General features: G+C 59.0%; 3 protein-coding genes across 10 annotated transcripts in view; all 3 read right to left on the bottom strand.

Moving 5' to 3' along the window:
- Positions 1-6336: 6336 nt before the first annotated feature.
- JOSD2 (Josephin domain containing 2) lies at positions 6337-11051 on the bottom strand. Of its 5 annotated transcripts, none has more exons than XM_023182277.3 (5): positions 10727-11051; positions 9999-10161; positions 7814-7939; positions 6701-6895; positions 6337-6595 (listed from the first exon to the last, which is right to left on the bottom strand). In XM_023182277.3, the coding sequence occupies exons 1-5, from the start codon at positions 10842-10844 to the stop codon at positions 6496-6498; spliced, it is 702 nt and encodes a 233-aa protein (XP_023038045.1). In that variant the 5' UTR covers positions 10845-11051; the 3' UTR covers positions 6337-6495. The 5 variants fall into 5 exon arrangements, with proteins under 5 accessions (XP_023038045.1, XP_023038048.1, XP_023038047.1 ...); XM_023182280.3 differs by having other exon boundaries at positions 9999-10158; positions 10779-11051; XM_023182279.3 differs by having other exon boundaries at positions 10812-11051.
- Positions 11052-11291: 240 nt separating this feature from the next.
- On the bottom strand, positions 11292-14967 carry ASPDH (aspartate dehydrogenase domain containing). Of its 4 annotated transcripts, none has more exons than XM_023182267.3 (7): positions 14391-14967; positions 12986-13130; positions 12641-12725; positions 12375-12524; positions 12073-12293; positions 11850-12004; positions 11292-11465 (listed from the first exon to the last, which is right to left on the bottom strand). In XM_023182267.3, exons 1-7 carry the CDS (start codon positions 14761-14763, stop codon positions 11422-11424), a joined length of 1173 nt encoding a protein of 390 aa, XP_023038035.1. In that variant the 5' UTR covers positions 14764-14967; the 3' UTR covers positions 11292-11421. The 4 variants fall into 4 exon arrangements, with proteins under 4 accessions (XP_023038035.1, XP_023038036.1, XP_023038037.1 ...); XM_023182268.3 differs by having other exon boundaries at positions 14315-14542; XM_023182269.3 differs by having other exon boundaries at positions 14384-14542.
- Positions 14968-16554: 1587 nt separating this feature from the next.
- Positions 16555-23082, bottom strand: part of LRRC4B (leucine rich repeat containing 4B) — a 57932-nt gene continuing 51404 nt past the window's right edge. The window contains exon 3 of the mRNA XM_031934818.1: positions 16555-19039. Within this exon, the coding sequence (XP_031790678.1) occupies positions 17198-19039 (1842 nt within the window). The 3' untranslated portion in view covers positions 16555-17197. The remainder of the gene's footprint in view (positions 19040-23082) is intronic.

Below are 23082 nucleotides of genomic sequence, written 5' to 3'. Positions count from 1 at the left end.
CCGCCCCTCCTCCTTGGCCCAGCCCACAGGCCTCCCCAGCTGGCCTGCTCCTCTGGAGCCCTGACAAGGGCCCATTGTCCTGGGTCTGGCACTGCCTGGCCTGGCCTGGCCTGGAGGGGGAGGGGAGGCTGCCCAGCCCTGCCCGGCCCTTGTCCCCTGTGTCTGTGTGTGTGTATTGGAGTGGGGGCGCTGCCTGGTCTCTGTCTCTGAGTCTCTCTCTGTGTGTCCCTGTCTCTCACGTGCTGTGTCTCCATGACCTGCCGTCTCTCTCATCTCTGAGCTTATGGCCCCCATCTTGTCTCTGTCTTACCCTGTCTCTTTCTCTGTCTCTCTCCGTGCCTGTCTCTGGTTCTCTCTCTGCATCCATCTCTGTCTCTGGGAGGGAGGAGCCCCCACCCCACCTCCGGAATTCCCACCCCCTAGACCCAGGATCAGGGCTGGGGGCTGAGCTGAGAGGCAGAGGAGTGAGGAAGGAAAGAAGGAGGCGCAGAAGGGAGAGAGGTGAGGACAGAAACGGCTTTATTCAGCAGGGACCTCAGAGGCCCGGAGGGAGGGCTTCATCCGGGGAGCTGGGGAGAGAGGAGGAGTCAGAGAAAGACAGGAGAGACAGACAGAGGCAGAGAGAAGTGGGGGGAGAGACAGAGACAGAGAAATGGGGGAGAGGCAGAGACAGAAGTGGGGGAGAATCAGAGATAGAAATGGGGAAGAGACAGAAGTGAGGGAGAGACAGAGACAGAGAAATGGGGGAGAAGCAGAGACAGACAGAAGGGGAGAGGCAGAGACAGAAGTGGGGGAGAGTCAGAGATAGAAATGGGAAAAAGAGATAGAAGTGGGGGAGAGGCAGAGACAAATGGGGGAGAGTCAAAGATGGAGAAAAGTGGGGGAGAGGCAGAGATAGAAATGGGGGAGAGAGATAGAAATGGGGGAGAGAGACAGAGAAGTGGGGTAGAGACAGAGACAGAAGTGGGGGACAGAGACAGAGAAATGGGGGACAGTCAGAGATAGAAGTGGGGGAGAGACAGAGATAGAAATGGGGTGAGAGACAGAGACAGAGAAGTGGGAGAGAGGCAGAGATAGAGAGGCACAGAGATACAAAGCCAGGGAGAGACAGAGAGAGATGGGGAGAAAAAGGAGAGTAAGAAAGAGAAACGGGGTGCTGAGGGAGACTGAGAGAAAGTTGGGGGGAGGAGACAGAGACACAGAAGGGGTGGGAGGAAGAGACAGATGGAGAGACAGAGAGAGACAGACGGAGAAGGTGGGGGAGAGAGAGATGGAGGGAACGATAGGGAGAATGAGAGGCAGAGACAGTGAGAGGAAGGGAGATGAGGTGGGAGGGAAGCAGGTACAGAGAACGGGGGAGATAAGGAGGAAGGGACACAGAGAAAGACGGATGGGGAGAGAGAGACAGGGAGAGAGGGGAGAGGGGGAGGGAGAGAGGAGACAGGGGGAGAGAGAGGGAGACAGAGGAGACAGAGGGAGACAGAGGGAGAGACAGGAGACAGAGGGAGAAGACGCGCGGAGCCTTGCGGCAGGAGGTGGAGGAAGGAGCAGACCCTCTCACCTGGCATCGGTGGCGGCTGAACCCTGGGCCTGACCGTGTGATTTAAGGGGTACCCTGGGGGTGAGACCGCCCCCCTGCCACTGCCTTATCTGGCCAGACCCGGCACTGTGAGCTAAATCGGGCAGCAGCTGTCACCACCGGGGGGTGCGGGACAGCTGTCCCCCTCCCCCTGCACCTGCCCTGCACCTGCCTCGTGACCGGAGCCCCTCCTTCTCCCCTTCTGCAGCCTGGGGGTGCTGAAAGGCCGCTGGCCTCTGCGGGGGGCGCCCCAGCCCCCTCAGCTCTGGGACGGGCCTGGCTGGGCGCCCTGGGGCAAGCGGCAGCCCTCTGAGTCCCGCGGCGCTCTCCTGGGAAGAGGGGTCCCAGTGGGCGGAGGCACAGGCGCTCTGCACTGTGAGGGGCCCCAGTAAGTGCTTAGTTGATGCGATGACCTGGTCTGCCCTGCCCGCTCTCACCGCAGAATGTGGGGGTTAGGGCAGGAGGGAGTGGGAGCAGGAGGTCAGCTGGCCCCTCTCCCCCCGCACCCCACCCCAGCTCCTCCTCCCTGGGCTCCTCACTCCGGACCTTATTTGGCCATAGCCCAGGATGCACCTGGGGGCCACAGCCCCTCCTGCCACTCAGGCCCAAGAATAGCAACACTCAGGCCCCCGCCAGTCTGTCTGGGACCTGCGATGGGACAGGCAACAGGCACAGGGTGGCAGGGAGGGGCCCAGAGAGACAGAGGGGAGAGACAGCGAGTTGAGGAGAGACTGAGAGCGACTGTGGGAGAGACAGAGACAGGGTCAAAGAGACAGAGAGGGGTGCAGAGAAACGCCCAGCCAGAGAGAGAGAGAAGGGAGACTCAGGCGAAGCGAGAGACACAGGTAGACACAGAGACAGAGGGGGCTTAGCGAGGGGCCTGGGGCCAGACACCCAGACGGGGCAGAGAACAAGACCCACACCAGCAGAGGCACGGGGAGCCCGGCGGGTGGGCAGGAGGTGCAGGGGTCTGAGTTGTCCTGGAGTTGGGGTGTCTGCAACCCCCAGCAGCTTCCCCTTCGGTGCTATCTGGCTTTTCACTTTACAACCCGCCCTTTGACCTTGGGAAAACTTGCAAACCAGAACCTGCCACACCCTGGTCCTTGAGTGGCGAGGGCTTTTGTGAGCGTGTCCTGCAGGGCATCAGTTCCACCTTGCCCCAGTTCCACCTTGCTGGGGGGTCATGGGCAGCTCGTGGGCAGCCTGGATGAACTGCCTGCCTGGGCGCAAGGGTCTATGGCTCCTGGAGGGGACGCGCCCCAAGCCGGGGACCCCTTGCCTCCCTGTGCCTGAGTCCCCCACTTCTGCAGGTGCCTAACGGGGGTCCCAGGGTTCAGCCAGGCCCCTGGGCACTTTCCACTCATTCCTGCCTCCTCACCTCCCAGGGCCCACCAGGCTCAGACCCACCTTTCTGTCCCCCTCAGGGGCCTGGCTCCAGCCCTGCCCTCCCAGCCTCCTTCCTGGCCTCCCGGCCTCTGGTCCCCCCTCCATTCTGAGCCTGCAGCTCCAGAGGGTCTCTGCATCCAGAGCTGACCTGCCCTTCCCTTCTCGCAGCTCCCAGGTTGCCCTTGCAGGTCCCGCCTGGTTGGGTTCCTGGCCGGGACCCACCCTCTTCTTGCATCACCTCCTCAAATAACTCTGGGGATGAACAGCCGTAACGTTCTAGGTCTCACCCAGCATGACTTCCAATTCTGGAGTGCCCTCCCCTGCCCCGCCGGCCTCTGCAGAGCCCTCCTCGGCCTTCCGTGGCCAGCCTTGTCTCTGGGCCATTTTATGCGACTCGCTTGTCTCGGGGTCCCTTCTCTGTCCTCTGGTCCCTGCAGTGCCCCGTGGGAACCCTGTAAAAGCCCCCACTGCTGGGACAGGAACTTTCGGTGTTCCCTTGGGCCTCCCCACAGGGTGGGAGCTGGGAGGGTGTCCCTCCTCTGCTGTGGGGACCCTCGTGATGACACGGGGCCCATCGGGGGATCCAGGACACTCTCCCTGTCTCAAGGTCATGGCAGCCTTAATCCCACTCACAACCTCACTCCCTGTTGGCCGAGTAACACAACATATTCACAGGCTCCAGGGATTAGGACAGGGCATCTTTTAACTTAATGTAATGTTTTGTTGTTTGAGATGGAGTTTCACTCTTGTTGCTGAGGCTGGAGTGCAGTGGCGCGATCTCAATTCACTGCAACCTCTGCCTCCTCGGTTCAAGCGATTCTCCTGTCTCAGCCTCCCAAATAGCTGAGATTACAGGTACCTGCCACCACAACCGGCTAATTTTTGTTTTTTGTTTGTTTGTTGGTTTTTTGAGACGGAGTCTCACTCTGTCACCAGGCTGGAGTGCAATGGCGTGGCTGGAGTGCAGTGGCGCGATCTTGGTTCGCTGTAACCTCCGCCTCCCGGGTTCAAGCAATTCTCCTGCCTCAGCCTCTTGAGTAGCTGGGATGACAGGCGTGTGCCACCACGGCCAGCTAATTTTTGTAATTTTAGTAGAGACACGGTTTTCACCATGTTGGCCAGGATGGTCTCAATTTATTTACCTCGTGATCCACCCACCTTGGCCTCCCAAAGTGCTGGGATTATAGGCATGAGCCACTGCATCTGGCCTAATTTTTTTTTTTTTTTGAGACAGAGCCTTACTGTGTCGCCCAGGCTGGAGTGCAGTGGCATGATCTCGGCTCACTGCAAGCTTCACCTTCCGGATTCACGCCATTCTGCCTCAGCCAGTAGCTGGGACTACAGGCGCCCGCCACTATGCTTGGCTAATTTTTTTATATTTTTAGTGGAGACAGGGTTTCACCGTGTTAGCCAGGATGGTCTCAATCTTCTGACCTTGCGGTCTGACTGCCTTGGCCTCCCAAAGTACTGGGATTACAGGTGTAAGCCACCGTGCCTAGTCTATTATATTTATTTTTATTTATTTTTTTGAGACAGGGTCTCACTCTATCACCCAGGGTGGAGTGCAGTGATTCTATCATGGCTCACTACAGCCTCGACCTCCTGGGCTCAAGGGATCCACCTGCCTCAGCCCCCAAGTAGCGGGAATCACAGGTGTGCACCACCAAGCTTAGCTTATTTTAATTTTTTTGTAGAGAGAGGGTCTCGCTATGTTGCCCAGGCTGGTTTCAAACTCCAGAGCTCAAGTGATCCTCCTGTTTTTACCTTCCAAAGTGCTAGGGTTACAGATGTGAGCCATCATGCCTGGGCTATTATATTTTTGAGACAAGGTCTCTCTCACTCACGACCATGGCTAACTGCAGCCTTAACTTCTTGGGCTCAAGCAATCCTCTTGCCTCAGCTTCCCAAGTAGCTGCGATTACAGGCGCAGGCCACCACGTCCCGCTTATTTATTTATTTATGAGACAGAGTCTTCCTCTGTTGCCGAGGCTGGAGTGCAGTGGTGCGATCTCGGCTCACCAAAACCTCCACCTCCTGGGTTCAAGCGATTCTCCTGCCTCAGCCTCCTGAGTAGCTGGGATTACAGGCACCCACCACCACACCCAGCTAATTTTTGTATTTTTAGTAGAGATGGGGTTTCACTATGTTGGCAAGGCTGGCCTTGAACCTTTTTTTTTTTTTTTTTTGAGATGGAGTCTTGCTCTGTCACCCAGGCTGGAGTGCAGTGGCGCTATCTTGGCTCACTGCAAGCTCCGCCTCCCAGGTTCACACCATTCTCCTGCCTCAGCCTTCCAAGTAGCTGGGACCACAGGCGCCCACCACCATGCCCAGCTAATTTTTTGTATTTTTAGTAGATACGGGGTTTCACTGTGTTAGCCAGGATGGTCTCAGTGTCCTGACCTCGTGATCTGCCTGCCTCAGCCTCCCAAAGTGGGATTACAGGCATGAGCCATTGCGCCTGGCCAGTCTTGAACTCTTGACCTCAGGTGATCCACCCACCTCGGCCTCCTAGAGTGTTGAGATTACAGACGTGAGCCACTGGCCTCACATCCCACTTATTTTTAATTTTTTTTTTTTTTTTGTAGAGACAGGGTCTTGCTATGTTGCCCAGGCTGGTCTCACACTGTGGACCTCAGCCTCCCAAAGCACTGTGATTACAGGCATGAGGCACCACATCTGGCCAGGGTGTGGACATCTTTGGGACTGCTGTTCTGCCCACCTACCAATCAACGCAATAGAATGGAGAGTCAGGAAGTAAACTCAGGCATGGTGGCTCACACCTATAATCCTAGCACTTTGGGAAGCCGAGGCAGGCAGATTGCTTGAGGTCAGGGGTTCAAGACCAGCCTGGGCAACAGAGCGAGATCCCATCTCTACAAAACAATTTAAAGAAAGTAGTCAGGTACAGCGGCATGCACCCGTGGTCCCAGCTACTTGGGAGGCTGAGGTGGGAGGATCACCTGAGCCCAGGAGTTCAAGGCTACAGTGAGCCGTGATTGATCCACTGCAATCCAGCCTGGGTGACGGAGTGAGACCCTGTCTCAATCAATCGAATAAAGAAGTAAACACCTGCTTTCTCCTTAGCAGGTACCCCCGTGGAACCCAGATCAAACGCATCCGTTCGCCACTGGTCTCTCTCCAGCGCCGGAGGAGCGTGAGCCCCAGGGGCCCGGACTTGTATTGTTTTCTGCTGTGTCACTGATGAGGAAGCTGAGGCCCAGCGGTGAGCAACTGGCATGAGGCGGCAGAGAACCAGGAGGGCTCCTGGGCTCTCAGCCCCACCCACCAGGGTGTGTGGCCTGTCAGAGAAGTGGGAGTGACTGAGTGGAAGGGGCCCCAGAAGGGTGGGGCAGTCAGACACAGGCCAGGCGGGCAGAAAATCAGCAGGTTTATTGAGGCAGCAGCGGCAGTGGGGAGCAGGGGTGTGGGGAGGGGGCCGGGCCTCCCCAGGCCTTTCCCAGGCACGCAGTGTGCGCAGTCAGAGGGGGACGCGCAGGGACTGTGCTGTGGGCGCTGACGGTCAGCTGAGATCAGTCTGTCCGAAGCCAGCAGCCCTTCTCCTCCACCTCCTTGGTCACCACCAGCAGCACCTCGCACAGGCCCTGGGCCAGCGCAGTCGCCAGGAAGGCCCTGGGTGGGAGAAATGGGGAGACTGAGGCTCAGCCAGCCTGGGCATTCCCTCTGGGGAGTGGGGTTTCAGGCCCCTGGTCTTGGAATCACCTCTGCGGGGCTCACCTGACTCCGTCCTCGTCCCCCAGGGCCTCGGGCGCCCGCAGCTTGGAGTCCAGGTTGTAGTAGATGCCGTCCACCTGGCGCAGGGCCACCCAGTGCCGCCGGCGCAGCGGCAGTGACAGCAGCCCCAGAGACACGGGCGAGGGCAGGTTCAGGATTAATCCCAGTACCTGGGGCAGGGCCAGCTGGGACAGGGGCCTGTGTGGGCAGAGAGGGGACACCGCCATCAGGGCCTGCTCCGCCCCCCGGTGAAATGTGGCTGACCATGTGGGGCCCAGGCTGGCGGTGGTGGGGGCCTCCTGAGCCCACCCAGAGGTGCTCCTTAATCAGCCACCCTGGTTCCCAACACTCATCCGTTCACCCGTCCACTCAAACCTCCCACCCACGCAGCCGCCCAACCAGACCTCCCACCCATGCAGCCAGCATTCACCCAGCTCACATCGGGCCTTCACCAACCCCCATCACCCGGTCTGTCCAGCCACCCACCCACCAACTCACTCCCCACCCAGCCACCCCCGAACCAGGCGTGGTCCCCCCCCCCCCACTGGACCTCCCAGCCACCAGCCAACTTCCCAACGACGATGCACACACTCACCGCCATCTATGCATTCACCTCCCCCTCACCATCACCATCCAACTAGCCATCTACTGTCCACCACCCGCCACCCAGCCACCACCCAGCCAGCCATTCACCCAACAGTGGACTCGCCATGCCCCTAGTCCTCACCCACTCTTGACCCACCTGCCATTGGTCTACCCCTCATCCACCAGCCACACACCTGGCCACTGGCCAGCCAGCCATCAAAACCTCCCATTCATCCACCCAACTCCCCAGCCTCCTGTCTGTTGTCCACTGACCATGAACACCCAATCCCCTCACTCCCCCTCACCCAACACATCCAACCACCTACTCAGCATTCACCCGGTAACCAGCATCCACCCAGCATCTCAGCCTGGCGACCACCTGATCTCCCCACTAACCCATCAGCGCCAGCCTTCCCGCATTCATGCCAACCCCCCGGCCACATTCCCCTCCCTGACCCCCCAACAGGCTCACACACTACAGGGTGCCCTCTGTGCCCGGCCCAGGATGTGCTGTGCTGCTCTGGGGCCTACCTCCTCCTGTCCCACCACACGGCGGCCAGGCCCAGCCCCTGCAGAGCGGCCATGATCACGTTGACGTCATAGTTGCCGGTGCCCAGGAGGCTGCGATGAGGGTTCAGCCGGGAGTCTGGGGCCAGCCTGGTAGTGGGGTGGCCAGAGTTGAGCTGGGGACCCCTGGAAAGGTCGCCCCACAAAATGGGGGTCCCAGGGGCCACAAGTTGCCTCAGCCTTTGACTCTCCCTGCTTCAGACCCCACAACTCATACACCCCCAAGTCCTATCTCTCCTGCCCCAACTCTGCCCTGTCCCCAAGGCCCCAGTTGGGCTCTGTCTTCTCCCCCAGCCTCCCTCCAGTCCATTCCCACGCGGCCCTGGCCCTCCCCTCCTCACAGCTCTCCCATAGCTCCCCAGCGCCCTGGACAAAGTCCCTGTCCCTCTCCCAGTCCCTTCCTCTGTCCTTCAAGACCCGCCTCAGATGTCAGATCCTCTGAGAGGAGGCTCGTGACCTTCAGGCTGGGTCGGGGCCCTGTCTGGGCTCCCCCAGTGAACTGAGCTACCTCAACGATGACAGCTGCCCGCATCACCCTCATTTAACACTGCTTGCTTCTCCCATGGGGTTGCCCTCACCTCTCCCCTGCTCACAGCCCACTCTGCTGCCTCATTTCCCCCAGGACAGAGTCCCACAAGGCCCTGCGTGGTCTGGCCCTGGTGGCCTCACCTCAGAGCCTCAGCACCCTCCTTCCTGGCCCCCTGGCCCCAGCCACATCCCCGGTGCCCACCGCACCCCGCCCCACCCCCGCCAACCTTTCCTCCAGCTCTTCCCCTGCCCAGGAAGGCTCTTCCGCCTGCCACCACTTGTCTCTGGGCCCTGCCTCTGAACAGCTGCACCTCTGTTCCCTATCTGGGCCCTGGGCAGGCCATGGGAGGAAAAGGCTGGTGTGTTTGTGTATGTGTGTTTCCCTCGCCACCCTCAGGCTGGTACTTGAGTCTGAGTCATCTCAGGGTCTCCAACATGGCTTTGGTATGAAAGAGCTGGTGGGTCCTTGTTCTGAATGACAGAGGAGATGAATAAATACCATAACGATCAGTCTGAGGGGCTGGGACTCTTAGGATGTCCGGGAGCCAGAGGCGGCTTTGAGCAAGAGACAGGAGAGGCAGGCCCATCTCCAGGTATAGAAAGACTCGCTAGGATCAGTGGGGACTGAAGGCAGAGACAGACTGGAGGCCACGGGCAGGTTGGGCAGGAGAGGGTCAGGCCTGAGCTGGGGCCAGGGACGTGGGGACAGAGAGGAGGGAGTAAGAGATGATAAAGGATGGATTTTTTTTTTTTTTTTTTTGAGACAGAGTCTTGCTCTGTTGCCTGGCTCACTGAAACCTCTGTCTCCCAGGTTCAAGCAATTCTCCCACCTCAGCCTCCAGAGTAGCTGGGACTACAGACGTGTGCCACCACGCCCAGCTAATTATTTTTTATTTTTTATTTTTTAGTAGAGACGGGGTTTTGCCCTGTTGGCCAGGCTAGTCTGGAACTCCTGACTTCAAGTGATCCACCTGCCTCGGCCTCTCAAAGTGTTGGGATTACAGACGTGAGCCACTGCGCCCGGCCAAGGAGCGAGGTTGGACATCGTGAATAGTGAAGAGGAACATTCCATGCTGGCAGAGAAGGAAGCCACACCAGGCAGAAAGTACCTGGAAGCCCAGAGGCTGCACAGGAGGGCTCACGGGAGTGGAGAGTCTGGTTTGAGGGGGGCTGTGAGGGCTGAAGCTGCAGAGGCAGGCTCGGCCTCTGCTATCGGGAGGGCCCTAAGTAGGGCGGGGTGTGTTTAGGATGGACTGGAGAGCTGTGACAGGGCCCAGATAAGAGATGCCTGAAGCTGGGTGAGCCTGTAATCCCAGCTACTGGGGAGGCTGAGGTGTGAGGATCACAATCTCAGGAGTTCAAGACCAGCCCGAGCAGCACAGCCAGACATTGTCTCTAAAGAAAGAAAGGACCATTGGATTGGGGCCTGGCTGGGGCTGAGGCCACAGGGACAGACAGGCACAGGAGGCAACATCTCCCCAGAGTCCCAGCGTCTGGCTTAGGCAAGTGAGCTGGGGACAGAAGAAAGCCCCTAGGCTCAGCGCCTGCTTGGTGGGGAGACCCAGGTGGGTCGCTCTGCTGGAGCCCTGCTGCTCCAGGGGCCGGGGTGGGTGACGGTCACCTCTTGCAGATCTCATCGGCAGCCTCCTGGCTAAAGAGCTGCTGCTGCAGAACGTTGTTGAGGGCGTGGACGGCACATAGCTCCAGGCGCTGCCGTTCGTGGTACACAGAGGGTGGGCTCGGCTGTGCTCCCGGGGCCTGGGACATGCCGTCCTCGGCTCCTGCTGGGGGTTGGGAGGGGAAGAAGATCCTCAGGGGCCCGGGATCTAGAGGTCCAACCTCCCAGCAGGCCTTTGGAGCATCGCCATTGATTAAGCTGGGGCTCGGGGCAGCGCGGGAGGACACTGGGCCCCTGACCCCGCTCCCTGGGTCTCCTGACAGTACACGTCCCTCCATCCCCTATTCCTATTCCTACGAAAAAGGCTGTCTCCTCTGCTCCCCTAGCAACAGAGAACCACCCCCATCAGGTCTCTAAGTAAAAGGGTCCCTATCATGGTCACCTAGCAACAGAGGAACCCGCCTCCCCTGTCCCTAGGTAACCGGGCACTCTGTGGTTACCTAGCAACAGAGCCCCTTCCCCACCGCACTAGGTAACAAAGTCTGTCCTCCGAGCACCTAGCAATAGAGAGTCCTCCTCCCCTGTCTCTAGGTGATAGGGTCCCCTCCGGTCTCCTAGCAACAGAAGACTCCCCTTCCCCGGGCATGAAGCAGCGAGGCTCTCTGCTCTTGTCACCTGGCAACGGGGCCCCCACCCCAGTCACTAAGCAACAGGAGTTCCTTTTCCTATACCCGGCAACCAGGCCCCTTCCCCGGACATCAAGGAATGGAGCCCTTCACCGACCCGAACCCCAACCACGGCGCTCGCCCCGCCTGCCTCTCCTCTCCACCGAGCCAAGGGCTTCCGCATCCCCTTCCTGGGTTGCGGCTCCGTGCTCCGAGTGCGGGGCGGGCAGCACCGCGCTGACTGGGCAGGCGGGATGGACTACAGCTCCCGGTGATCCCTGCGCGCTGGACTACGACTCCCGTGGGGCCCCGCGGGACTCCTGCTCCCCACCGAACTCCCAGGCCGCCCGGCCTTGAAGTCCGCCGTGGGGTCTAGAAAATGCCGCACTACAACTTCCGTCGGGCCCCGCGGCAAATTCCGGAAGTGCGCCTCAGAGGCCCTTCCTTCGCGTACGGCCGCGCCCACTACCGCTCAGAGCTTCTAGGAACTGTGGTGGGTACGCTCTCGCGATAGCTTCCTGGCGCCGCGCTCTCGTGGGAGGGAGCTCGCCCCCTGCGATGGCGTCATGCGCGGTGCGCAGACGCAGCGTGACGTCACACAAGGGAAACAGGGACCAGGGACGGCAGGCGGTGCAGGGGCAGACAGCGGTGATCTTTACTGAGTCAGAAGGGAGATCCTGGGGAAGTGGGGCAAGGCAGGGTTGGGATAGTGGTAGTGAGAGGCCAGTAAGATGATCTCGTCTCGGGAGGGAGGAGGCTTCTCAGCAGAGATGGATCCCGGGCCTGGAGGGGAGCTGGCAGCAGGCTGCGGGGAGAGAGGGGAATGAGCGAGTGAGACAGGGGGGAGGTGAGGAGACAGACACCTGGGGGAAGCAATGGTGGGAGGAGGGGACAGGCCTGGGGGCGGTGGAGGAAGACCCGGAGAGAGCGGGACGGAGCCTTGGGGGTGGACACAGACAGAGAGTCCTGATCAGAGGCGAGCACAGAGACTCAGAGAGGGGACGTGGACAGAGATGGAGACATCCACGGTGCCAGGATTCAAAGTCGTGGAGAGAGGTTAAGGAAGTAAAGGTCAGAAATAAAGGTCAACAAATACAGAACCAGAGCTGCAGAACTAGCGAGAGCCCAGGATCCCCAAGCTCTGCAGAATGCAGGAGCCCAGGGCCAGGGGAGAGGGGCCTAGCCGCACCTAGGAGGCTCCGCCAGAAGGCCGTGACGGTGGCGGAGCCGGTTACCGCGCCTGGCTCGGCAGGGTTCTCTCTGTGGGTGTGCACAGCAAAGCTTCGGCCCCTGGGGCCCGGGTGTCCGCTCAGCTCTACATCCACCACGTGCATTTCCGTGAGGCTGGGACAAGTGGGGCGGTCAGTCTGGTTAGCCTGGACTCAGCCCAACACCCTGCTCACTCTGCTCACCTGAGATCAGCCACAAGCACACCAGTCACCCCATCGAAGCCCAGGCTGGGGGCAGCCAGGGCAGCCGCCGCCATGGTGTTGGAATTTCGGGGGGCAAAGGGGCAGAGCCCGCGGACAGGGCCTTCGTAGAGCACAGTGCGAGGCCCGGTGCTGTGGGCTGCAGCCAGGGGTCCCTCGAGCCGGAAGCCATCGGGGTGTGTGGCCATGGTAACACGAAGGCTCTGGAAGCAAGAGCCCGGGTTAGGGGGAGTGGGGTCTTTGCAGGCCTCCCCTGGTTCCTGGGGAACCCAGCAGGCCCTCACCCGGAGGCCCCCAGCTGCATCCAATCTCGTGATGTCCTCAGTGCCCCACAGAGCCCCTCGGGCCACAAACACGGCATGGTTCCAGTGCTGTGAGGCCTCCAAGAGCTGCCTTTCTGTGGTCTGGTCACTTAGAGCTGAGGGGGACCCCACCTGGAGTGGATGAAGGAGGAGAGGGTTGAGGTCAGGGAAGGATATCCACTTTAGGGTAGGGTGAGACCAAGACACAAGGGGTAGGGCTCTGCTTGAATGGTTGGGGTGGGGCTTACCAGGAGATTGGCATGGCGCAGGATTTGTGCCCCAGATTCATGGATTATTTTGGGATGGGCCACTTCCACAACCAGATCAGGGTGCCTGGGAGAGGGGAAAGAAGGCAGAGGGTCTTGGAGAGGTATTAGGCCTCTTCTTCCCAAAGTTCCCTCTGAGTCTACTGAGGGCTGCCCCTCTTTTCCCTGGCCTGGGAGGAGAAATGAGATGAATGGGCTTGTCCCGTTTCACATTTGCTTGAACCAAGGCCCAGAGAGGGTCAGGGAATCCCTGAGATCGCACAGTGGCTAAGAGGGCCAGGACAGGAGCTTCAGGGAGCTCCACTCTCCCATGGCAAGGTCACTGACCTTTCCCCAAGGGCAGCAAGCTTCTGGAGCTGCAGGGAAGGGGGCACGCTCCCCGCCATTCGTCCTGGGTCACGATTCCAGACAAAAACAAGTTCTAGGCCAAGTTCTGGTCCCTGAGCCAACAGGCGGGAGACGAGGGACTGTCCTGAGGAGAGGGAAAGGAGAGGGCTAGAGATCCAGAGAGAGGGGGACAGAGACTCGGGGAGACAGAGATGGGGCCGGGGGCAGAGATTCAGAGGGACAGGAGGACACAGGCCCAGAGAGAGAGGAGGTGGGAACAGACTCAGATGTCGGGGGGAGGGTAGACAGAGATGGGAGACAGAGGCCCAGGGTGGGGCAGACCCAGAGACACAGCTAGGGGCAGAGAGAGACAGACAAAAGTGTCTGTGGAGGGCAGAGAGCCTTGGGGGCTTTAGGAAGGGGCTTGGGGAAGGAGGCCCAGGATGGTCAGGAACTCACCGAGGCGGCCGTAGCCCACCACGCCCACCCTCCATGGGCCCTTGTCAGCCATGGCCCTGAGCGTGGTGTCTGTGGCCCGGCTCCCTGGGCTGCTGGCTGCCCCCTGCACAAGGCCTGGGCAGCTGCTGCTCTTTGGACATCTGACCCTTGAGCCTCTGGGCTCAGTCTTCCCCCTTCCCGCAGACCCAGTGTGGGGGCGTGGGCCTGCTGGAGTGGAGGCGGGAGAATCTTTCCCTGTGCTCTGTCCACTTTCCCGGGTCCGGCATGGTGATCATGGTGACCGGGGGTTCCGGGAGCCCTGCGTGCCCCCCTTTCCCCTATAGCACACCCTCCTTGCTCCCTGCTGACGTGGAAAATTTCCTCTGCAGTCCCCTGCCTCCTATCTGGCCGGCCAGGTTGTCATGGAAACTGCATCTTGCTTTGGGTGGGGAAAAGAGATGGTGACAGGGACTCTGGACTCTGCCTGTCCCCTTGCGTTCACCTCTCCTCCTCGTCCTCAGGTGGCCGAGGTCTGAGGGAGGCTTCAAGCTGGCCGTGCCCCAGCTCTCCCGGAGGCAGCGGGAGCCCTGGTTGCGGCTTCTCCTCGATGTGCCCTTGCCTCAGCGGGTCCACCCTCCCTAGCCCCGCAGCACGGGTCCCCTTCCTGCAGCCTCCACCCCCGTCCACAGCTTCCCTCCGCTCTGATCATCCTTCGGTTCACCTTGACTTGCCACCTTTCACTCTGTCCCCCATCGTGCCACCAGCTGCCTCCCATGTGACATTCTCACTCCCACGTCCGTCCCTCCTGTTCCCCAGCTTGCATCAGCCCAGGAGAAGCCTTCGAGGCCTGGAGAGGCCAAGCACCCCCAACATGAGCCCCAGCCACTGTGCCTCGAGGGTGCCTGGCATCGGAAATGGCGCAGGCTGCGGCAGCGCGGGCTCCCTGCCCCCAGCCACCACCTGGTACCCGCTGCAGTGTTTCCATGGCAACCAGGATTGGCGCTGGAAAGAGGCTGGAGAGAAAGAGAGCGTGAACGGGAGCATGGGGTTGGGGGACGGGCACCGGGTGGCGAGAGCCCCAAGTTGACAGGCGGAGAGAGGAGACAGACGCAGACAGAGAGGGGCCAAAACCCCAATGCGGCGCCCAGAGGCTGCTGCTGCTGATAAAGGAGGAACTGACTTCCAGAGCCAGGAGCCCCGGGTGTGGGGGAGATAAGATGCCTGGGTGTAGAGAGATCCAGGAAGGGGGCAGGGGCCAGGCACCTCATGGAAGTGAGGGGCCTCCCACCATCCCCACCTTCTGACTCCTCCTGGGGCCTGAGTGTCCCCACAGTGCCCATAGCTGCCGTATACGGGGTCCAGGCTGGGTCACTGTGAGGGGAGAAGGGGCTGGGCGCAGGCCTATGTGTCTTCAGGGCTGTATCCCCGAAGCCACCTCAGCGTGGGAAGGCGCTAGAAGACCCTGCATGGCTCTGTCACTCCCTCTGCCTCCCCCAGTGGTGTGAGATGGCAGCCCCGGCCAGCCCCAGCCCTCCAGGGGCTGCAACTCAGCGGCCTTGACCCCCCAAGAGACATCATCACCCCCTCCCCCAATCCCCCCAACAACTGCCCACTGTGCAGGCAACACCCCGGCCTGCTCGGGGCTTCTCCCTGCCCTCTGAGGGCTCTGTTCCTGCCCTTCTGGGCGGCACTGTGGTGCCCCGATGCCCCAGGCCCACCCGATCCGGCCCTCCAGCCTCCCACTGAACAGGCCGGAAATACAGCTCCTGTGCCCCAGAAGCCACAGCCCCAGCCTCCCACTTGGCCTCCCTCCCCTTCAGCGCCCATCCTCCGGAGCAGCCTTGAGGAGGCCTGCGGTGGAGACACTCTGGATTGGGGCCTGTTGTGGGTTGAATTGTTGCCCAGAAAGGGAAGCACAGAAGTCCTGACCTCCAGGGCCTCAGAATGGGACCTTATTTGGGAACTGGGTTTTTCTAAGGATGGAGCTGAGGTCATACTGGAGGTGGGGGCTCCTGGTCCAGTCTGACCTCTCTCCTCGTAAGAGGGGAGGTTAGGCAGGCTGCAATGGCTCACACCTATAATCCCAGCACTTTGGGAGGCTGAGGCAGGTGGATCACTTCAGGTCAGGAGTTCAGGTCACCTGGCCAACATGGTGAAACCCCTTCTGTACTAATAGTACAAAAATTAGTTGGGTGTAATGGTAGGCGCGTGTAATCCTAGCTACTCAGGGGGCTGAGGGAGGAGATTCACTTGAACCTGGGAGGCAGAGGCTTTGGTGAGCTGAAATTGTGCCACTGCACTCCAGCCTGGACAACAGAGCGAGACTCTGTCTCAAAAAAAAAAAAAAAAGAAAAAAAAGTCAGGCGCGGGTGACTCATGCCTGTAATCCGAGCACTTTGAGAGGCCGAGGTGAGTGGATCACCTGAGGTTAGGAGTTTGAAAGCAGCCTGGTCAGCGTGGTGAAACCCCGTCTCTACTAAAAATACAAAATTTAGCCAGGCATGGTGGCGCATGCCTGTAATCCCAGCTACTGGGGAGGCTGAGGGAGGAGAATCGCTTGAAGCTGGGAAGCAGAGGTTGCAGTGAGCCAAGACTGTGCCACTGCACTCCAGCCTGGGCGACAAGAATGAAACCCCATCTCAAAATGAAAAAAAACGGGGGGGGGGGGGGGCAGTTGGACACAGACAGATGCACAAAGAGGGAGGAATTGAGAGGTTACAGGGGCAGGCACTGAAAGACTGGGGTGATATAATACAGCCACCAGCCAGGACAGCCTGGGGCCACCAGAAGCTGGCGAGGCAGGAAGCCCCCCGAGGTACCCCCAGGTTTTAGAGACAGCCTGGTCCTCCTGGCACCTGGATCACATCCAGCCTCCAGGACCGTGGGACTATAGATTTCCTTTGTTCTAAGTTCCCACCTGGGTTTGGGTGTGGTTGGCGGTGCTAGGGGAGGAGTTTAGGAGGAGAGGGAATCAGACCTTCTCTGGGGTCTCCAGCGCGAAGGCTGAGGGGCCCAAGACCAGCCGGAGGTTCCCCGGGCCCACCCTCCCAACGGGGCTGCGAGGCTGGCTCTCCAGCCTCGCCTACCGCCCCCACCCACATTCACTTTGTTTTCTCTCCTCCGTGCTTTCATGACCAAAAAAAATATTTTTTTACTTTTTCCATGTTTTTTTTTTTAAAGTAATTACAGAGCAGGTAGTCGTTGACGCAAACCTCCCTTCAGTATCAAAAGTGTCTGTGGGGGCAGGTGGGGCTGGGGCGGGTGGAGGCTGCCACCCTGTGCCGACGGCAGGGACCGCCGGCCGGGAGCTCTGGCGACGTGTCCATCTCTTCAGTTTTGAGGGCGGAGGAGTGGGAGGGAGGGACGGGCGTCAAACTGCAAAAACTGAACCGTAAAAGGAGGGTATCTGGGGCCGAGGGGAAAGGACACCCCTGGAAAAAGCTCCTCTCTCCCCTGGAAGGCGGCGGGCCGGGAACGCTTGGTCGGGAGAGCGAGGAGGAAACGCCACTTCTCCTGGGTCCCACGTCCCCTCCCGTCACCGGGGATTGGCGGGGTTGAGGCGAGGACCCCAGAGACTCCGTTCCTGGAGCCCCACCCTGTCCTCACTGGGGGTCCGAGCCCCAGATGGGGCCGGAAGCCACCTCTCCCCAATTCCCTGCGTGGTCCCAGAAGGTGGACTGGGCTGTGGGAGGGAGGGGTCCCGGTCAGGCTGCGCCCGGGCTGGGACCGGGGTGGGGGGGGCTCCACGCCCCTCGCCTGCCAGGCCCCACCGCCTCAGATCTGCGTCTCTTGCACGTTCTCCTTGGAGCCGCTCTTGAAGAGCAGAGGTTCGTGGATGGAGTTGAGGCCGGGCGGGCCTTTGCCCCCGCAGCCCCCGCCGCTGGGGTTGCTGCTGTAGTGCGCCTTGAAGGCGGCAGCCACGTAGTGGTGGTGGTTGAGGTGGTCTCGCTCCAGGGCGGGCAGGGCCAGGTGGCTGTCCCCGCCCACGCCACCCCCACCAGCCACGGCGGCCGCGGCGGCCACGGACACGGCCGAGGCGGCGGGCAGCTCGTCCTCCACGTTGATGATCTCCACGGTGCGCGTGGGCCCGTGGTGCTTGTGGAGCTGGTGCTGCTTGCGCAGCTTGTAGAAGGCCACGAGCATCACCGCGGCCATGAACGTGATGGCCACGAAGCAGCCAATGATGATCTTGGTGGTCTTCATGACGTCGTCCAGGTCCTTGAGGGCGTTCTCCGTCACATCCGTGATGGGCACCGTGAACGCCTTCTCCGTGGGCCGCGAGGAGCGCGGCGCGGGTGCCGTGGTAGACGACGAGGCAGGGCCGGCCGTGTCCCCGGGCCGGCCCCCGCCCCAGACCCCATCCGTCGTGGGCCCCGGCGGTTCCTTCTCCGTCCCCCGCGGCTGCAGGGCCTCCTCTCCGGGCTGCGTCTCCAGGGTCTCCACGGTCACTGTGGTGAAGTAGGTGTAGCCACCACTGCCCCCTCCAACACCACCACCGCCCCCAGGGCCGCCCCCGCCGCCGGTGCCCCCGGCCGCCACGGGGTCCACGGCCGAGACGTTGAGCGTGGCCGAGGCGGTGGTGTTGCCGGCCGAGTTCGTCACCATGCACGTGTACTGGCCCGTGTCCTGCACGGTGACGTTGGTGAAGTTGAGCGTGCCGTCATGCAGGACGGAGATGCGCACGCGGTAGGAGCCGTGGGTCATGAGGGTGCCGTTGGGCGTCAGCCAGTTGACGGAGGTCATGGAGGTGCCCGTGCGGCATTTGAGCTCGGCAGCCATGCCCTCGGTGACGTTGAGGTCAGTGGGTGGCTCCACGATGACTGGCGCATAGCAGGTGAAATGTGACTGGTCCAGCTCCCCAATGTAGCGCCCCTTGAGGCCGGCGGGCGCATGACAGCGGGCGCAGCACGTCGTGTTGCTGGGCACCGTCTCTTTGAGCCACCAGCTCAGCCAGAGCACGTCGCAGTTGCAATGCCAGGGGTTGTGGTTGAGGTGCACGCGCTCGAGGCGGTGCAGGGGCGTGAAGAGGTCGTGGGGCAGCGACATCAGGTTGTTGTGGGACAGGTTGAGCTCCTCCAGCGACTTGAGGTCGTCGAAGGCGTTGCGCTCGATGGTGGCTACCTGGGCGTGCATGAGCCACAGCTTGCGCAGACTGGTGAGACCCTGGAAGGAGCCCGGGCGGATCAGGTCCAGTCGGTTGCCCGACAGCTCCAGCTCCTCCAGGCGCACCAGGGCAGTCAGGTTGGGGATGTCCTTGAGGTTGCACATGCCCAGGTTGAGGTAGCGCAGGTTGACCAGCCCCTCAAAGGCCGCCTCCGAGATGTACTCCAGCCGCTTGAGCTCGCCCAGGTCCAGGCGCCGCAGCGAGGGCACGCGGTTGAAAGCGTACGAGGGGATGCTCTCGATGGGGTTGTTGCGCAGCCAGAGCTCCCGCAGCTTGGACAGGTACTCGAAGGCCTGCGTGGGCACCGTGGTCAGCCGGTTGTCAAAAAGCTCCAGCGTGTTGAGGCTGGGCAGCCCGTTGAAGGCACCCACCTCGATCTTGCGCACCAGGTTCTTGCTCAGCTGCAGAATCTCCAGGTGCCGCAAGTGCTTGAACGTGTCCGTCCGGATCACCTGGGGAGAGGGAGACACGGATCAGTCACGGAGATACTGACAAGGGCTGTGGGGGGATCACCAAGGTCCCGGGAGCAGGCGGGGTCGGGTGGCTGGATCTCCCGTGCTGTGCTGTGACGGTACGACCACATTGCAACATGGTTTGATGAGTTTCTTATGAAGTTAAAACTGGAGTCAAGGCTGGGTGCGGTGGCTCAGGCCTGTAATGGCAGCACTTTGGGAGGCCGAGGCAGGTGGATCACTTGAGGTCAGGAGTTCGAGACCAGCCTGGCCAACATGGTGAAACCCTGTCTCTACTAAAAATACAAAAATTAGCCAGGTGTGGTGGCGTGTGCCTGTAATCCCAGCTACTTGGGAGACTGAGGCACAAGAATCACTTGAACCCAGGAGGCGAAGTTTGCAGTGAGTCGAGATAGTGCCACTGCACTCCTGCCTGGGCAACAGAGCAAGATTTCGTGTAGAAATAAACAAAAAAACTGGATTCAAGAATTTTGGGGGACTAGGCACGGGGTGGCTCATGCCTGTAATCCCAGCACTTTGGGAGGCTGAAGTGGGCAGATCACTTGAGCCCAGGAGATCAAGATCAGACCGGGCAACAGCACATAAACCCCATCTCTACAAAAATAAAAATAAAATAAAATAAACAAATTAGCCAGGCGTGGTGGCATGTGCCTGTTGTCCCTGCTACTAGGGAGGCTGAGGTGGGAGGATTGCGTGAGCCTGGAAAGGGAAGTCTGCAGTGAGCCCTGATCACGCTACTGCACGCTAGCCTGGGCAATGAAGTAAAACCCTGTCTCAAAAAAAAAAAAAAAAAAAGAAAGAAAGAATGAAAAACGAACAAACAAGAAAACGAAAAAAAGATAGTTACTTACAAAGTTAAAACTCACTGGATTCAAGAATTTTGGGGATAACCAGGCGTGGTGGCTGACACCTGTATGCCAGCACTTTGGGAGGCTGCAGGGGGGTAGATCACCTGAGGTCAGGAGTTCAAGACCAGCCTGGCCAACATGGTGAAACCCCGTCTCTACTAAAAATATAAAAATTAGCTGGGCGTGGTGGCACATGACTGTAATCCCAGCTACTTGGGAGGCTGAGGCAGGAGACTTGTCTGAACCTGGGAGGCAGAGGTTGCTGTGAGCTGAGATCGTGTCACCACACTCCAGTCTGGGTGACAGAGCAAGACTCCATCTCAAAAAAAAAAAAAAAAAAAGAATTCTGGGGGCCAGACACAGTGGCTCATGTCTATAATCCCAGCACTTTGGGAGGCCAAGGTGAGAGGATCACCTGAGCCCAGAAGCCTCTGAGGCCAGTCTGGGCAACATTGGGAGACCTTGTCTCTACAAAAAAGACTTTAAAAAGAAATGTAAAAACAAGAATTTTGGGATTGAGGAAGAAAAAACTTTTGAAAAAAAAGTTAAAACTAGAGTGGCCATCCGACCTGGCTGTTCCATTCCTGGGTATTTCCTCAAGAGAAATGAAGGCAGATGTCCACGCAACGGCTTCTACGTGGGTGTTCACAGCATTTTTTTTCTCTGGACTGCCTAAGCTGGAGACGGCCCAAATGATAATCAGCAGGTGAATGGACGAACACTGCGAGGTGTGGCCGTGTGGAGGATGCTGCGGCTCAGCCACAAAAGGGACCTGGCTACTGTGACCCCCGGAAGAATCTCTCCGGGGTGACGCTGAGCAAAAGAAGCCGAACCCAAAGGAGCTGGCGCGGTGGATCCGTCCACACTGTGTTCTGGGTGTTCTAAGCGGGCGTCTCTGCGTGTGTGGGCAGATGAGGTGTCTGGGGCAGACAGGGAAGGGTGTGAGAGAGCTTTCTGGGGTGACTGTAGCACGTTCAAGACCACGTGCTACACTGGCATGGTGGTTACATGACGGAAGGCAACTGTTAGGACTCCCCAAACTACACTTAAAATGAGGATATTTTATTCCATGCCAGTGATACATTATTTTATTTTATTTTTGAGACAGAGTCTTGCTCTGTCACCCAGGCTGGAGTGCAGTTGCACAGTCTCGGCTCACTGCCATCTCTGCCTGCCAGGTTCTAGCGATTCTCCTGCCTCAGTCTCCCGAGTAGCTGGGATTACAGGCGTGTGCCACCACACCTGGCTAATTTTTGTATTTTTAGTAGAGACGGGGTTTCACCATGTTGGTCAGGCTGGTCTCGATCTCCTGACCTCGTGATCCACCCACCTCGGCCTCCCAAAGTGCTGGGATTACAAGCGTGAGCTACCGTGCCCGGCCAATTTTGTATTTTTAGTAGAGACGGGGTTTCACCATGTTGGCCAGGCTGGTCTTGAACTCCCGATCTCAAGTGATCTGCCTGCCTTGGCCTCTCAAAGTGCTGGGATATTACAGGCGTGAACCACCTTGCCCGGCCACTACGCATTAGTTTTAAAAATGAAAAAAATAAGGCTGGGCATGGTGGTTCACACCAGTAATCCCAGCACTTTGGGAGGCTGAGGTGGGAGGATCCCTGGAGCCCAGGAGTTGAAGACAATCCTGGTCAACAAAGCAAGACCCCTGTCTCTACGAATAAATACAAAAATTAGCCCTGTGTGGTGGTGTGCACCTGTGGTCCCAGCTACTCAGAAGGCTAAGATGGGAGGATCGCTTGAGTCCAGGAGGTCAAGGCTGCAGTGAACTGTGATCATGCCACTGCACTCCAGCCTGCATGACAGGGAGACCCCCATCCCCAAAATAAATAAATAATAAAAAGTAAAAATACTAATACCAGCAACTAAGACACATTGAACAAGTCTTTGATGCCAGACACTGTTCTAAATGCTTTGTGGGTAATAAGTTTTTTTTTTTTTTTGAGACGGAGTCTGGCTCTGTTGCCCAGGCTGGAGTGCAGTGGCGCCATCTCTGCACTGAGCTCACTGCAAGCTCCGCCTCCCGGGTTCACGCCATTCTCCTGCCTCAGCCTCCCGAGTAGCTGGGACTACAGGCACCCACCACCACGCCCGGCTAATTTTTTTGTATTTTTAGTAGAGACAGGGTTTCGCCATGTTGGCCAGGCTGGTCTCGAACTCCTGGCCTCAGATGATCCACCCAGCTTGGCCTTCCAAAGTGCTGGGATTACCGATGTGAGCCACCGCGCACGGTCACATGAAAGTAAAGCTTCTATTGATCCCACTCGTGACTATCCAAACATTTCATTCTAGAAATTCCCATGTTTCAAGACCACTAAGATGTTATAAAACCTGTGGTAACTATTATTATGTTTCTAATATCAGAATGCCAAAACGCAGCAGACCTCAAGGGTTTCACACGAAGCATGATGAATTAGGCCCAGGGAGGTGCGGTGACTTGCCCAGGGTCACACAGAAGTTGACAGAAGAGTTGGGATTGGATCCAGGCCCTCTGGTTCCAGAGTCCTAGCTCTTGACCTCTGACCCTGGCTGCCGCCTTTCAGGGCTGGGACTGGGGTCCACAGGAGAGGCAGTGCTGGGTCAGAGCACAGGAGGCAGGATCTCACAGGGTCCTCACTACTGATCACCATGCCGCGTGCACTGAGGCCCAGAAGGCCACACAGCCATCGGATCATATTTGCAAAGCCCAGATAGTGATGTGTACAAGGGAGAAGGGGACAGGCACTGGGGGAATGCAGTGTTACAGTATTAACAGAGGAAACTGAGAACCTCAGATGCATCCTGTGTCATCACAAAGAAGCTGAAGAATTAGGTATCAGAGTATATGCACCAAAAGAAAAAGGAGAAAAAGAAGCCGGGCACGGTGGCTCACACCTGTAATCCCAGCACTTTGGGAGGCCGAGGCGGGCAGAGCAGTTGAGGTTGGGAGTTCGAGACCAGCCTGGCCAACATGATAAAACTCCGTCTCTACTAAAAATACAAAAATTAGCCGAGGTTAGTGGTGGGCGCCTGTAATCCCAGTTACTCGGGAGACTGAGGCAAGAGGGAGGTGGAGGTTGCAATGAGCTGAGATGGCGCCACTGTACTCTGGCCTGGGCGACAGAGCAAGACTCCATCTTAAAAAGAAAAAAGAGAGCCGGGTGCGGTGGCTCAAGCCTGTAA

This window comes from Piliocolobus tephrosceles, chromosome 21 (genome assembly GCF_002776525.5).
Source record: "Piliocolobus tephrosceles isolate RC106 chromosome 21, ASM277652v3, whole genome shotgun sequence".
NCBI classification, from domain to species: Eukaryota; Metazoa; Chordata; class Mammalia; order Primates; family Cercopithecidae; genus Piliocolobus; species Piliocolobus tephrosceles.
This window is presented reverse-complemented; position numbering and strand designations above follow the sequence as displayed.